Below are 14809 nucleotides of genomic sequence, written 5' to 3'. Positions count from 1 at the left end.
ACACAACCAGCTCGTCTGCAACGATCGACCAAAACTGCGAAAAGGGAAAAGTCGTCGAATTCATCATTACGTTATTTTAACAGCCGTGAAATTATTTCAAGACACCAAAAGCGCCGCAGGGAACGGACCATGAAGGGCCCGGCACGGGGCGTGTGGGGAAGAATTCTTCGCACACGTCGACATAAGACCGTCCAATCGGAATGTCGTATGTTTGGCCCGGCTTGCCCCTTTCGGACATGGATTCAGGAACGTCCAGGCATCCGGGAACGTTGAAATGTGCCAGACGCGAGTGTCACGGGCGGTCGGTATCGCGGGCGTCCTACACCATTACACCATTTACAAGCAACACCGCGCGACTACCCGTGTTCCGTTTTGCGCGGTTTTGCGTTTTGTTAGCAACATGATGTTCCGTTCTTGCGCCGAGGACGGTTCTTCCGCGGAGCATGTTCCAAGGCGGCGCATCGTTCGTGTCGCAGCGCGATTTCCAGAACTCCGAGACGGTGGCAATAAGTGAAATACCTAAACATGTTTAATTATCTCGCCCCGCGCTCGAGCCGGCCAATCGCACATTGTCGATCGGCGAAATTCGCGTAACACGGTACACAGAGGTAATGTTCTGGATAAGTTGCGAAGAAACGGTAGATTTTTCTGCACAAAACGGGAAAAGTCGCATAATCTGCAAGAAAAGTTATAGAATTACAAAGCAGAACTTTTATAATACACATGTCTAGATGTTTTTCTTAGAACGATCTCAACCATAGGACTTTCAGAAAAAAGAGCTAAATGATCAAAACCTTTTCTAAATATATTGATAACATTGTCAAATATGTTTAATTGATTAATTTATAACTAGTCATACAACGGCTTCAGATAACTTCAAAAAATTGAAAGCACGTTAACTTATAGAAAAACGTAACAAACAAATATTTATGTTGTTGTTTATGTGACAGTTTTCGTTGTTTTGTTCTTTGAAATAGGAAGCTTTTGTATAGTTGTGGATCTTTTTAAAGAAACAAGTGAAGAACCTTGTAAAGATTATATGAAAAATCAACCGAGCTAAAAATGAAATTAAAAACTTTTTTTAAAAAACTGTGTAATGGACCGTAATTTAGCGAATATAAAAATCCCTCGTGTATAAAAATCCCATAGATAAATAAAGCAATAAAAAAGAATCAAAAAAATGTTATTAAAAAGAGGCTATTCAATTTTAATAATTTTATTTGTAATGCTATTCAATTTTAATAATTTCAATGATAAAATTCTTAATTAAAAATTAGAACTCATCATACTACTCCAGTTACCAACATTACTATCTTAGGTCATTTAAGATCTAAAAAGGGTTCGTTATACACGTCAAAATACGGTACTTACGGTTAAATAGCTTTATTTCAAGTGATATTCACTCATATTTAAATTGCTATGAAACGAGACTAGATTACCTCTCTGAATTGTTGTTATTTTCTTGAATTTTTAAATTGTATATTGAATAAAATTCAAATAATAAGATCAAATTCGTAATTTATTTCAATGTCAAAAATAACATCCAATCTTATAATTTGCCCTTTCTCCACAGTTTATTCCCGTAATGAAGCAAAATGAGTAAAAAAATATCTATAAAACATAACATTGTCCCCTTGGGTGGATGGATTAGTTGTCCGACACTTCCCTATCAGCACAGGCGTGGCATATGGGAGGTGAATCACGTGTTGCCTTGAAGAAAACGGGCTGCCCGTAATCGGTTTGGTGACAATTTTTGCACTTCTTACTTTTATTTTCATACGCCATCCGATCCGGAACAGATTCCGAAAGCACGGGGCTCCTCATCTTGACACTGCGACGATTAAGCGACGAGCGGGTTCACGTGACCCAAGCGACCCATCCTGGTAGAGGGCACCACCAAGTGGTGTTTGTCGCAGTGGACTAAGATCTCTCGCAAAATGCCTCGTTGGGGTACAGCTTCAGACTGTCTTCGGGATGTCACCTTTTCGAAAGGCATCGGTTTAATCGATGCGGTTTAATCGCGGATCTTCCAGTCGACGGTTCTCTTATTGTTTTTCCTCGCCTTAATTGAGCGTAGTTGGTGTTCTCGAAAGGTTAGGCCGAACAGAACGCAGCACGAGTGAGCGTCATCATCGACGCCGGCGAGTTTAACCCAAGGGAAGGTGCACATTCTTTCTCTTCTACATCTCGGGACCTCTGATTCCGAACTCGTGAGGAAATTAACCGAACCGTCTCATCGCGCCCACCACACGTTAGCCACAATATAGCTGCGGAATTCAATTAGTTAAATAAGTCCCGACTAAATCGCCATTATGCAGCATTTTGTTGCCGTCAATGTTGACGCTGGCGGGACCATCCTATAAATTAACTTCCAACAGCGGGAACGTGAGTGATAAAAACTGCCATACCCAAACACACACATACACACACACACAGAAACACACCCACAGCCTCCCTGTGGTCCCCATTCCAGTGTCCGACATCAGGAAGGTGGAAAAAAGCGTCACCCAGAACGAGGGCAATTCTGGATGCGAAACGGGGCGATGACGTTAATTTATTGACTTTGACTTGCCATTCCATCACCGAGTGATGTCCGAGATGTGTATGTGCACTGAAAAACCCAGCCTTTCCTCCCCTCTCGCATCTCCCATCTGGGCCAGCCCTTTTATTCCAAAGGGGTTGGAGGTAGGCTTTTTTTGGAGGGGGGTTCGAGCGAACAAAATGGGGCCTTCTGGAAATGTGAGAAATTTGAAGAAAGGCAAAACACCGAACGGGCAAAAATCACGATAATGGCCCGATTGATATTCCACAGCCCCGGGAACAAATTTGCATCACATATGCAAGTGGTTTGGACGAGCGGGCGCTTGATTTGGGAAAACCGACAAAAACGGAGATAAACATGGGACAATCCTTCAAATGGAAGGCATTCGGAAAGAGGCTCGCACAAGCAATGGGAGTAGAAACTTATTTCCTACGCAAATGTAATTTATGAATGTCGTTACAACATGTGTTTTTGTACACCAAAGGGGAAGGCGGTTCGAGGATTGAATTTATGCGTCACCTTTGGCTGGATAAATTTGGCAAAGACCTGTTTTTCGTGCTCGATTGAGCTGAATAGAATTGAATGACACATGGTAGAACATCTGACGCAAAGCTCTAACAGAATATATCAACAGAGTAAGTCATTGAAAATGGGCTACCTGTAAAACAAAATCGATAAACGGAAATCGTCATCAAAAGTTTGAATAAAAAGCAAGTAGGGCATGATTAAAAAAGAAAGTTCCTAAAATCAAATCAGCATAACAAACATTTTAAAATCATAATGTCTACGTTCATAATAAATTTACAACAGTATCTTCAAACAGAAACATCGTTTTTTGCATTCAAAATTTCCGATTAATATATTCAAAACAATCAAATATTCATAAACATGGTACCCGTTGCCATTCGGGTTCATAAATCAGTTAGTTTCATTTCGACTGCACATGTCTGGGCCTCTAGTTTGCAAACACAGGACCCTTCTGGGGTCCCCCTTCTATCTTCTCATTTGGTTGTCGTCGAATCAAAGCCAAACAAAACAAAAAAAACGAGCAAGAGAACTGCAACAGCAGCCCGAGCCTTCGGTCGGTCGTGTGCATTATCCAAACACCAGGAATGTTTATCTCGAGCCCTCGGCTGACAGTAAACCACTCATCGCGAGGGATGTATCTGTTACGCACAATCTACTTAATAAATCACCCGGTGCAAGATTTGCGACGAAGTAGGCAGTCAAGATTCACCCGTCCGGAGGTGGTGACGGATGCAGCGATGACACCAGGCAGCCGTGGTCTTTTCGTTTTTCTTCCCTCAGACAGCGGTCCGTGTTGGGATCGTCAAAAATAACAAATCCATTCCGGTGTCGTGTGCGCCACCGATACGCATCGGGATGACGAACGGGATGGGCACGACCTGAACATGGCCTCATGTAGCGGTTGATGGAAAGATTGGGCGTCGATCGTGTACCATGCCTTGAAGACGTTTACCAAGCTCACAGGACATATGCGAACAGCATGGAATATTGGTGAAGATACATTCGCATATGCCGGAAGATTGTCAACAACTAATTTGAAGAAATTTTAAAACGAAGCACTTCGTACCGTGGAAGGAAAAGAGATTTAAATTGAGTTGTTTAAATAAAATATTTAAAAATATACAATGCTCGACGAGTGTATAAATGGATTTAACGCTTTAATTAAAATAAACTATTACAACTCTTACGGTTCATTTGCTTTCAGCAAACAATTAAACAGCCGGAAATGTAAATGAACCATAAACTACTTCTTCCAGTTTCTCTTGGTGAAGCAAATTTCCCATTCCCTACGACTATACTCACATTTCCTGTATTAGTTATTTTTATCCGATGCATAAGAGGTTAAATGGAGCAGCATGGGAAGCGTGTTCCTGAGAACATAACACTGCCTCTCTGGGAAGCAGCCGATGATCCGCCCAGCCGTGTACTACCGTGCTGCATATCGACTCGTCGGAAGCACCGATCCGATCTGTTTGTCTATCAATCAATCACAATATTTGTTGGAGAAACAATCCCGGCAGCGCATCCGAACCGTGGGTGAGACCGTCCGTCACGGGGCGATGGGAAAATTCGGCATCGCCACTCGAAACGCCGGTGGCCAGTGCATGTGTTTTTCTAAGAGACTCCCGGGAAGCGCTCACGCAAAGAAAACACTTCCATCCGGGACGGTTCCCGGGCGGTTCGCTGCGCCTGGCCGAAGGTCGAGGGTGGATGGAAATTAATAAATTGGTAATATTAATAATTGCGGCGCGCAATTTATGCACATACATTAACATCTCGACGCGCACTGGCTCCCGAAAGGCGAACGCTCTTCAACGCACGCCCCCGGAGGAGGGCTCTCGGGTTGGGTGTCGTGTCAAGCTGGCATGCGTTTGGCTGGCTGGTCGGTTTCCCATGCGTTCCGCCGGTGGCAGCACAGACCATAAGCTGCCTAATGTATGCACGTTCAAACGCCGCGTCGTTCCGGAAGGTTAGAGATCATTTACCCGACGATTAAGCGAGGCCCGGCGGCTGAAGATGCGCCGGCTGTGGGCCGTTCGCGTGCAACATTTGGTGGTACGGTAAATTGGCACGATATTTATTCAGGCCCGCCAGATTCAATTGACCTCTGAGGCGGGCGCACATGCGTTGCCCTCCGGGGGTGCACCCAGCAGTACGTGCCCAACTCGCAGTGAAAGGATTTCCCTAAGGCCAGGAGTAAGAGAAAATGTAGCCATAGCGGCGAGGGAAAAAAGAAAATCAAATTCAATGACAGCCAAATGTATCACATTATAATAGACCAGAATAAGGTTCTAAGAGGGTTTCACTGGCGTCTGTCTGTGTATGCAAATTAATGGTTGCGCTTGCGTCAGAAACATCTGCCCAACGGGGTTGCCTGATTGTCCTGGGCTTTTGCATTATGCTCTACGCCGTTATGAGGTAAGGACTAAAAATCCGTTGAAATCATTACAGCATTTTTTTTTGGAGGAATCAGGAGTACACGTTTTGAATTTTACCTCGAATAACTTTTTTCTTTTCGTCGCACTGTTTTTCCTCCAAAGAAATGTCTAATCCAAAAAAGGTTGGAATGAGAGACGTGACACTTTGTAATCTGACGAATTACCTTTTAAAAATATCGTTTAGTTGATGCAATGAAACAATTTTTTTAACTTGGATTCGCTTTCTCTCAAATCAAATCATTAAATGAAAACTAAAGAAATGTTTTCACTACTTTGGTTTTGGAATATTCAAAAATAATTGCTCAATATCTAAGGCTGTGAGTTTGCTTTTAGCAGTTGTTGCACAACGCACATTATACTGTGTGTTGGACGATGGAACATCAATTTGCAGATTGCTGATTGATTGACACATGAAATTAATACTGCCCAAGTGCCTAAAAGGGGTACTTCACGGAAAAAACACTCAATTGAAAAGAAAGTAGGTTATGGTGAGTAAGAAATAGAAATCACGGAAATCGTGTGTAAAAAAGATGGATAATGAGGCTGGCTAAGCACCGATTAAGACAAGTGAGATAGCCCTAGCCGATAGTAAACGTTGGGAACAAGCAAAACACTAGCACATTCTACTTGCAAACACCACCGCCTTTAAATTTGGCGCCTTTGAGTAGAGTAGTGTTATCAAACATTAAGTGCAGCTGCGCGGAAGTCGCTATCACTATCGTTCCTTCTGCGTCCGTATTGTGTTAATGTTAACGGGAGTAAATGTCAGGGAAGAGGAACCTTTTTGATATAAAAAATCTCAGCAACGGGCTTTTTTTAAGAAAAAAAAGTTATTTTGACCGATTTCAAAATTAAAAATAATTTGTACAACAATACAGCGAAAATATATCGAGGAGTTTAAATGCTTAATTCAATTGACTGATTGCAATCTTCCACATTCTAATTATCTTCCATTTCTTTTGAGATGTTCACCCCTGCATTCCTTCATATAAAAGCGGGAGAAAATCATAAAGACGACTATAGTTTCGGTGAAGTCTTGAGCATTCTACAACAGAATAGTTTCGCTGCCAACCATGTTTATAACCGTGCGCCCCTTCAGTCTATTTTGTGGAATAGTGCTATTGTGTAATTCTTCTGGAAGTTCAGCAACTACTTCGGTGACGAATTCCTCGGATAACTCGGTCGCTGGATATGGATTCGAAGTGATGATGGCCAAGCTGGACTTTCTTCAGTACAAGTTGTACGAGATCGAGCTCGGATTGAAGGAGCGTGATGAAGCGGTGAAGGAAAAACTGACGAAACTGGAGGACTCGATCGACGGCATTCAGTGGGAGATACATCGGCACGATCGAGATGCTGGACACAACTTAACGGTGCTGAAGGCACACTCCCAGCAGATCCTCGCTCAGCAAACAGCGTGTGCTAGCCACGAACAAATGCGGAAGGAGATCGCACAACTCAGTGCAAATACAACTCAGTTTAAGCAGAGTCCGCTGTGGTACGTACAGAAAAGCTCATCAATCTCGCGGACCACCGGACCATTCAAATCGTGCAAGGAGGCACCGGCAAACGTATCAGGTGTCTACTTGATCCAGCTGAGTGACAACGAATCTCCTTTCGATGCGTTTTGTGAGCAGAATAGCTTCGGCGGCGGATGGTTGGTGATTCAGTATCGCTACGACGGATCCCTCGACTTCTATCGAAACTGGACGGAGTACCAAAAAGGATTCGGAAGCGTAGATCGAGAGCACTGGCTTGGATTAGAACGGCTTCACCAGGTGACATCGCGACAACAGCACGAGTTACTGATAGAACTGAAGGATTTCAATGGAACTTGTAAATTTGCCCGTTATACAAACTTCACGGTTGGTACCGAATGCGAGCAATACGTTTTACATAATTTGGGAACTTATACTGGTACAGCGGGAGATTCGCTGAGCTATCATAGCGGTATGAAATTTTCAACATTTGATAGAGATAATGACGCGAGCAGTGACAATTGTGCGAACAAGAACACAGGGGCGTGGTGGTTCAATGCCTGTGATTATTCCAATCTAAATGGACTATACTTGAACGAAGTTGAAAGTAAAACAATGTATTGGTATTATTTCAAATCCGGTTCACATGCATTAGCTTACTCTAAAATGATGATCCGAGAAGTTTGAAGGTATCAACCTACTTTCTTTCATCTAAACCCTATGAATGGCGGTACGCATGACAACATGAAGCTTCATGAACCGTTATGCCTATTGTAAAACAATAGAAATTTGGTAATAGAATACATGTAACAATATTATTTACAAATCTCAGAACGTTGTGAAATCCGGTATGTAGGACGCGGGAGCTTTTCTGCACGGCGTTAAATAAAAAGTTCAGTCGCGCAAAAGTTTTTTGAAGTGAAACTGTTAAAGTGTCTGCGATTGAAATACACTATATGTCATTTCAAGCAATAAAATTAAACTGATTTTAAACGGCATTTCTAGGAAACATATGTCAAATTGATTAATTTGGAAAAAAATGAAAAGCATGTTAAAATTTTAAAATTAAAATATAATTTGAGGATTTGTTGTATAATAAGCTAAGTGAAAACTACAAAAATATCTGTTGGCTTGTGTATTCTCATATGCTTCGATAATTTTACTGTATCGATATCGTATTTTACTGTCGCCTTGCTGATACTAGCTCAGAACACGGATTGCACTTTTCTCTCCTCTCTAGCAATCCTAATACTAGAATACATTACATTACATTACATCATACCTGAATGTTTTGGGGTAATCTATTTTACCGCGCTTTTTCAAAACGCTATAAACCTAAAATTATTGAAGATTTTATGACCGTTTTGGTATTGATCATTCAGAAACAAAATTATTATTGGACTACTCTGTTTGCTGTTAAATACCTGATATATGAAAGTTAATGAAAATATATTGGGTTTTTTCTCGATACTTTTACTGCAGACACATTGAAACGTAATACCTGCTCGATGTATTTGAGAGATTTGAGAATCAGTTATAAGCTTTTAATAAGGTAGAGCAGACATACAATTTCAATTTATTAAAGTTGTCATTTAACACGTTGACTGCCAAGCGGTTTTTGGCACACTTTTTTAGTACAATATTTTTTAATATAATTTGTTTATAACATTTATCTAACCAACGAGTCTTGAACGCTAAATAAAAACTTAGCTTCCAAAATAATTCATATAAAATATAACTTTAATTTTTATATTGCATTTTTATTTATTTATGGTCAAAACACTTTTTAGAACTGAGTTTCGCTGTCATCCACTTTTGGGTGGCATGGCAGTCAACGTGTTAAGACGGACCAGAAAAGGAAATGAAAATTATGTATGAGTTATTCAAGTTTAAAAAAATTCAACATAGAACAAGTAGTAAAACTACCAAAATATTTTAAGCCAGGAATAGTCATCTTCAGATTTTCCAGCAAAACCTTCTACTTTTATGAAACAGAAAACCAATTGCTGTGATGAAATAGAACTATTAAAACAATTATGAAAATGAACAACCAGAATAAATGCGGTGACGTTTGTTTGAAAATAAAAAAGCTCGCAAATATGTTTCACCTAAACAAATGTTAATCATGCCTTATTTGTTTAGCGCGCCGCAACCGTGCATTCCACCGATGACTTACCGGCCAGACATTTCCTACTCCCATTAGGAAGCCGAAAAGAAATGCTTTTTTAGAAACCCCACGCATTAATCACACCACATCGCGTTGCTCCACAATGAAGCATTTATGAGACACCAAAAAGTTCGAATCCGTAGCGGTTGTCCACCAGCACCAGCACCGCGGTTGTGGAGCCTCCAATTAGCAAGCTCAAAAAAATCATGACACATTGCCCGTGGCGGCAGGGAGACAGCTCGGGAGGGTGTCCGCCGTTTGATGTCCGCCAGCGTTTCACGAACAATTTCCTGAACTTTATTGCATTCAATTAATTTCTGTCATTACGGGCTCCGCATTAGCCAAATGGACCGGGTGCCATGGGGACTTCCGAGAATGCGCGTTAATGCGATGCTCCGGTTGGATGGCGCGGGAACTTTTGATCGGCGACAAATGGCCCCTAAGCCGCGCTCGATCGTCCAGTCCGACCGGCTGGACCTGCCGGTTCGTCGGTGGAAAAGTTCAGCTCGCCCGCTTTGTTATTACCACCGGCGATGTCGAGATCCACGTACCGATGACGCCGGAGTCGTGAATCATCAACGTTCCGACGAACGATCGCACCGATCGGCCGCGATCACGATCACGGGCTTGCTGGATGCTCTAAAAAAGCGATTAATAAAAATTAATTTCGTTTTTCATTTCTCAACTTTGCCTTCGCCCGGTTCGGCGGGGTTTATCATTTTTAATACTCGAAAGCGCGTCGACGAACGCTCCTCCTCAGGCTTCACACTTGGTGGAGGGCAATAAAATTGAATATTCCCGCGTCCGATCCGCGTTCGTTATTATTTATATTGTTTTACTGATCACGTCGATTCCCCGCCGCATCCGAGCCCGGGAGCCGGCACGGTGTGTCCGATCCGGGTCCGGGCTCGGTTTATGTTATTCCTGCCCGTCCCAGCACTCATCGTCTCCTGTCGATCCTTATCTAAAGATGAGCAAACGGCGGAGAAGAAAATGTAGCAGGGCATGCTGAAACATGCCGCTGCAGCATCGAACGCTATCCATCGGCGAAAGAACTTAATCCGCTCGGCGAAAATATATGCCATTAAATATGCAATCCCCACACACAAGCTAATGGCATTAGCAGGTAGAGTATGGAAATGAACATTATCGCAAGCGACCCGATCGGTCCGAAAGCTGATTCATTGGTTGACCAAATTGTCTTTAAATTTCTCGATAATACTGCACAAAACGCGCTCTAGGTGAATTTATGGAGCAAGGATGATTTTATTACCTATCAAGCGGTCAATTATAATCGGGCCTCGTAGCCTTGCGTATTAATCCTTCGACGACGGACAAGACCGTAAGCTCGATAAGCGGCCCATCGATGGCCGTATCTTTTCCGGCGAAATCGTGGGCAGCACGCGCAAATTATGTTCGTGCGAGTTGGGCGGAGCGGAGCGCGATTCGTGCACGACTTTTCCGGCCCGCTTGATGGATTCGTAACGACAGTTTTATATGCGATATAAAGGACACGGGAGAGCAAGGAAGAACACAAGCATGGGTTGCGCGAGGAAAAACGGCATTGTCGCACAGCGCTGCAGCGTCGTGTCGGTCCGGCATTTCGCATTGCACTGACCGGGGCAACCGGGGAAACCGAAATGGAATGATTAATTTTCTGCGGCCAGCACAATCAAAACAGCCTTCAGCGATTCGGAGGAGGTTCGGGATCGATCGACGTTGTCGACTGCATGGTGGTATCTGCTTTTATTTAGTGCATTTCACGACTACCTTTTGCCCGGCACCGGGAACGGTTTTGTTTTCCGAAACAATTTACGGCGAAATGCCTTGCGGAAGAGTAATTCCAATCAATTTTATTTTCGACTTCGCGTTCGATGGCCGCCCGGTGGTTGATGCCCGGAAGGAAAGGATCGGGGGGCGTGACCGGGATTAGTGGTTTGATTGGAAAACAGAGAATCGGTGCAGCATAACTCAAATGCTGGTCCGGTATGGCGGAGGGGGAGGAAATTTAATCTGTGTGTTGTAAGTAACGGTTACAGTTGTTTTTATTTTTGGGGAAAAATTGTAAAAATGGATTGATTTTTCCCCCTGTATGTATTGTGGAGTTTTACTTATTATCATTTTGACCTGGCGTTTGACAAACATTTTGACCTGTATTTGGGATTGTTTATCAAGGAGATTTTTGTTTCCATGTAATAAAACCTGTAACTCGACAAGCAACCTGAACTTTCAGTTGACAAAGGGTATGAAAATTAATTTTACAATTCTTAAAAATCTAATGAATACTACTTGCAAAGTAAAGCTGTGTTTCAATAAATTTCTTCAATGGATGTCAAATTAACGGAGCAATACTTGAACTGAGTTCACAAGTTGTAAGGGAAATAATTCAATATTTGATCTTCGCTTAAAATCGAATTTGTTATAAAATCTAAAAAAAATGCAAATTACACAAACATCAGAAAACATCATTGAAGATATAATCAAAATAAAACAGTACTCATTATATACAGTTTGGCTGCAACATCGATCTAACTTCTTCTACGAAGTTTACTCGTATAACTCCGTGCAGATACGTCAGTCATCGGCCAGATTAAACATTGTGCTAACCTTTGGAGATAATATTGCAACCTGTTGTCTGTTTTCTGCCTCAAATCAATTGTCTCTTGTTTTACAAATGGCTTTACGGTTCATGAATGTCATGCAAACTGCTTTCTAGGGTTTGGAAGAAAGAAAGTAGGTTGGTATCTTCAAACTTCACGGATCATCATTTTTGAGTATGCCAATCCCTGAGTTTTATCGTTGAAATGATACCAATACATTGTTTTACTTTCAGCTTTGTTCAAGTATGGGCCATTTAAGTTGGAATAATGACATGAGTTGTACCACCACGCCCCTGTGTGCACGTTCGCACAATTGTTACTGTTCGCGTCATTATCTCTATCAAATGTAGAAAATTTCATACCTTTATGATAGTCTAGCGAATCTCCCGCTGTACCAGTATAAGTTCCCAAATTATTTAAAGCGTATTGCTCGTATTCGGTGCCAACCGTAAAGTTTGTATAATGGGCAAATTTATATGTTCCATTGAAATCCTTCAGTTCTATCAGTAGCTCGTGCTGTCGTCGCGATGTCACCTGGTGAATCCGTTCTAACCCAAGCCAGTGCTCTCGATCAACGCTTCCGAATCCTTTTTGGTACTCCGTCCAGTTTCGATAGAAGTCGAGGGATCCGTCGTAGCGATACTGAATCACCAACCATCCGCCGCCGAAGCTATTCTGCTCACAAAACGCACCGAAAGGAGATTCGTTGTCACTCAGCTGGATCGAATAGACACCTGATACGTTTGCCGGTGCCTCCTTGCACGATTTGAATGGTCCGGTGGTCCGCGAGATTGATGAGCTTTTCTGTACGTACCACAGCGGACTCTGCTTAAACTGAGTTGTATTTGCACTGAGTTGTGCGATCTCCTTCCGCATTTGTTCGTGGCTAGCACACGCTGTTTGCTGAGCGAGGATCTTCTGAGAGTGTGCCTTCAGCACCGTTAAGTTGTGTCCAGCATCCCGATCGTGCCGATGCATCTCCCACTGAATGCCGTCGATCGAGTCCTTCAGTTTCGTCAGTTTTTCCTTCACCGCTTCATCACGCTCGTTCAATCCGAGCTCGATCTCGTACAACTTGTACTGAAGAAAGTCCAGCTTGGCCATCATAACTTCGAATCCATATCCAGCGACCGAGTTATCCGAGGAATTCGTCACCGAAATAGTTGCTGAACTTATAGGAGAATGACAGAATAACACTATTCCACAAAATAGACTGAAAAGGCGCACGTTGATAAACATGGTTGGTTGTGAAACTATCTTGTTGTAGAATGCTCAAGACTTCACTGAAACTATAGCTGGCCTCATGATTTGGAGTTGCTTTTATATGAAGGAATGCAGGGATGGAAAACCCTGTGTTTTGAACTCATCGCAAAAACAATGTAAAATAAAATGGAAACATATTTTTGTATAAACATATAAAATAATTAAGAAGTCGCTTGAAACAGCTTTAAAGTAGACAATTAGTGCTTAATATTCGCGCATCATACAATCTTGTAGGAAGGTAATTTATGTAAAATGTTTTGAACTGTGAGTAGGTTCTTCACCCCTGAATTATTGCATAGGAACAGAACTAGTCGTACGCAGAAGGAACGATATTGATAGCGGCATCCGCACAGCTGCTCTTAACTTTGATAACACGGTCACCATTGCGCTAATGTCGAGAAACTTTGGTGGTGTTGACGAACTGCATAAACTAAGCATCAAATGTGTCGGCCAAGGGCAAGTTCAAGACTTTTATCATCTCATGGCAAGGGATTCCCAACTTGGCTATTTGCAAGTGTTCAACTAAAGCAAAAATTTACTTCTTCCTTGATATGAAATACAGTACCGCAATGCAATCGCTTCTGTGCAAGCAGCACAAATTCATTTTGTTTCGTTCCGTTGTCTTCTCATCTTTTTCATTGTTAACGTGGTTTTAGGCAATTCATACTCAAATATATTATATCGTCTTAGGTTCATTTGCCCATTCTAAATTAATAAATTTGCGTGCAATGAGAAACTCCACCATATGCGTATTATTCTATTGCAGTTTGTTCCTATCATCTTTTGTTCTATCGAAAGCCGACATTCATCGAAACTGCGTGAGTTAAAAGCAATTCCAAACCCGCACAAAAAAGGTTCTATATGCTTACCAAATCAAACTGCGACCATATTTGCAGTCAGTTTATCGGCGATCGAAATTAAATGCCTTTTCCTGGTGGCAATCAGCCCACGGAATTGCCTTCCTTGATTAACTTTCATCCCTCCTGACGGCCACTTTCCCAGCGATTCAACGCCGAAGGTTTTTGGAGTTTCTCCTGATTATTTATCAACTTTCGTGCCCCGAAGCGCTGGTTGTCCCGTAAATCTGCTAATAAAGGCACTATAATTCGTTGAGTCCTTGAGAAACGCTCCGACCAAAACTGGTACTGGGCGCTAAACCCGCAAGATGTAACATTTTCTAGGCCCCTTTTGTGGTTGGTGCACCCGGAAACCCCGGTACCCGATGTCCAACGTCCGATGAGGCGTTAAAGGGAATGGAAAATTGAGCAGATTTGAATGAAATAGGTCAAAGGAGGGAGAGCGCAAAAAAAGGGGAGGTGAACACGCCGACCGAGAGTCTTATGACTCTCAGGACCTCGACCGATCGGGTCATAAATTATATGCTCCTATCTGAGGCGCCCTATCTGCGGCACCCGAACGGCCGTTTGGACTGGATCGCACAAAAGCAACTGCCCGGTGGCCGGAAAAATCCGGCAAACAACTGTTGACGGTCATTTAAAAGATTATCACTAATCTCAAGTACCCTCACCGGGCCCGCACCGATCCAGCCAAACGGCATGTTTCAAACCCACACCGCACTCCCCTCTAATGGGTCGATGCAGGCGACCTTTGGCACGACCGCTTTTGCCGGGAACCGGGAAAATCTGTTTGGGAAAAACATTTCGCCAAAGGGACAAACAAAAATTAGTCCGACCAGATTTATGCCAACGTCGGGATATTTGTCGCTTCCGTGTTGCTTAACGAAGTGGCCCGCAATTGATGGGCGCAAACAGAAAAACTCCCCCAGCTGGTGA

At 42.6% G+C, this 14809-nt stretch overlaps 2 protein-coding genes across 2 annotated transcripts; one reads left to right on the top strand and one right to left on the bottom strand.

The window, feature by feature from the left end:
* Positions 1-6716: 6716 nt before the first annotated feature.
* LOC131268518 (microfibril-associated glycoprotein 4-like) lies at positions 6717-7673 on the top strand. The gene has a single exon (XM_058270821.1). It carries the CDS (start codon positions 6717-6719, stop codon positions 7671-7673), a length of 957 nt encoding a protein of 318 aa, XP_058126804.1.
* A 4160-nt stretch (positions 7674-11833) lies between these two features.
* Positions 11834-12857, bottom strand: LOC131268502 (angiopoietin-related protein 1-like). The gene is made up of 2 exons (XM_058270820.1): positions 11981-12857; positions 11834-11865 (listed from the first exon to the last, which is right to left on the bottom strand). Exons 1-2 carry the CDS (start codon positions 12855-12857, stop codon positions 11834-11836), a joined length of 909 nt encoding a protein of 302 aa, XP_058126803.1.
* Positions 12858-14809: the final 1952 nt, after the last annotated feature.

Source organism: Anopheles coustani, chromosome 3 (genome assembly GCF_943734705.1).
Source record: "Anopheles coustani chromosome 3, idAnoCousDA_361_x.2, whole genome shotgun sequence".
Classification (NCBI taxonomy): domain Eukaryota; kingdom Metazoa; phylum Arthropoda; class Insecta; order Diptera; family Culicidae; genus Anopheles; species Anopheles coustani.
The sequence above is the reverse complement of the archived record's forward strand: the minus strand, read 5'-3'. Positions and strand labels throughout refer to the sequence as shown.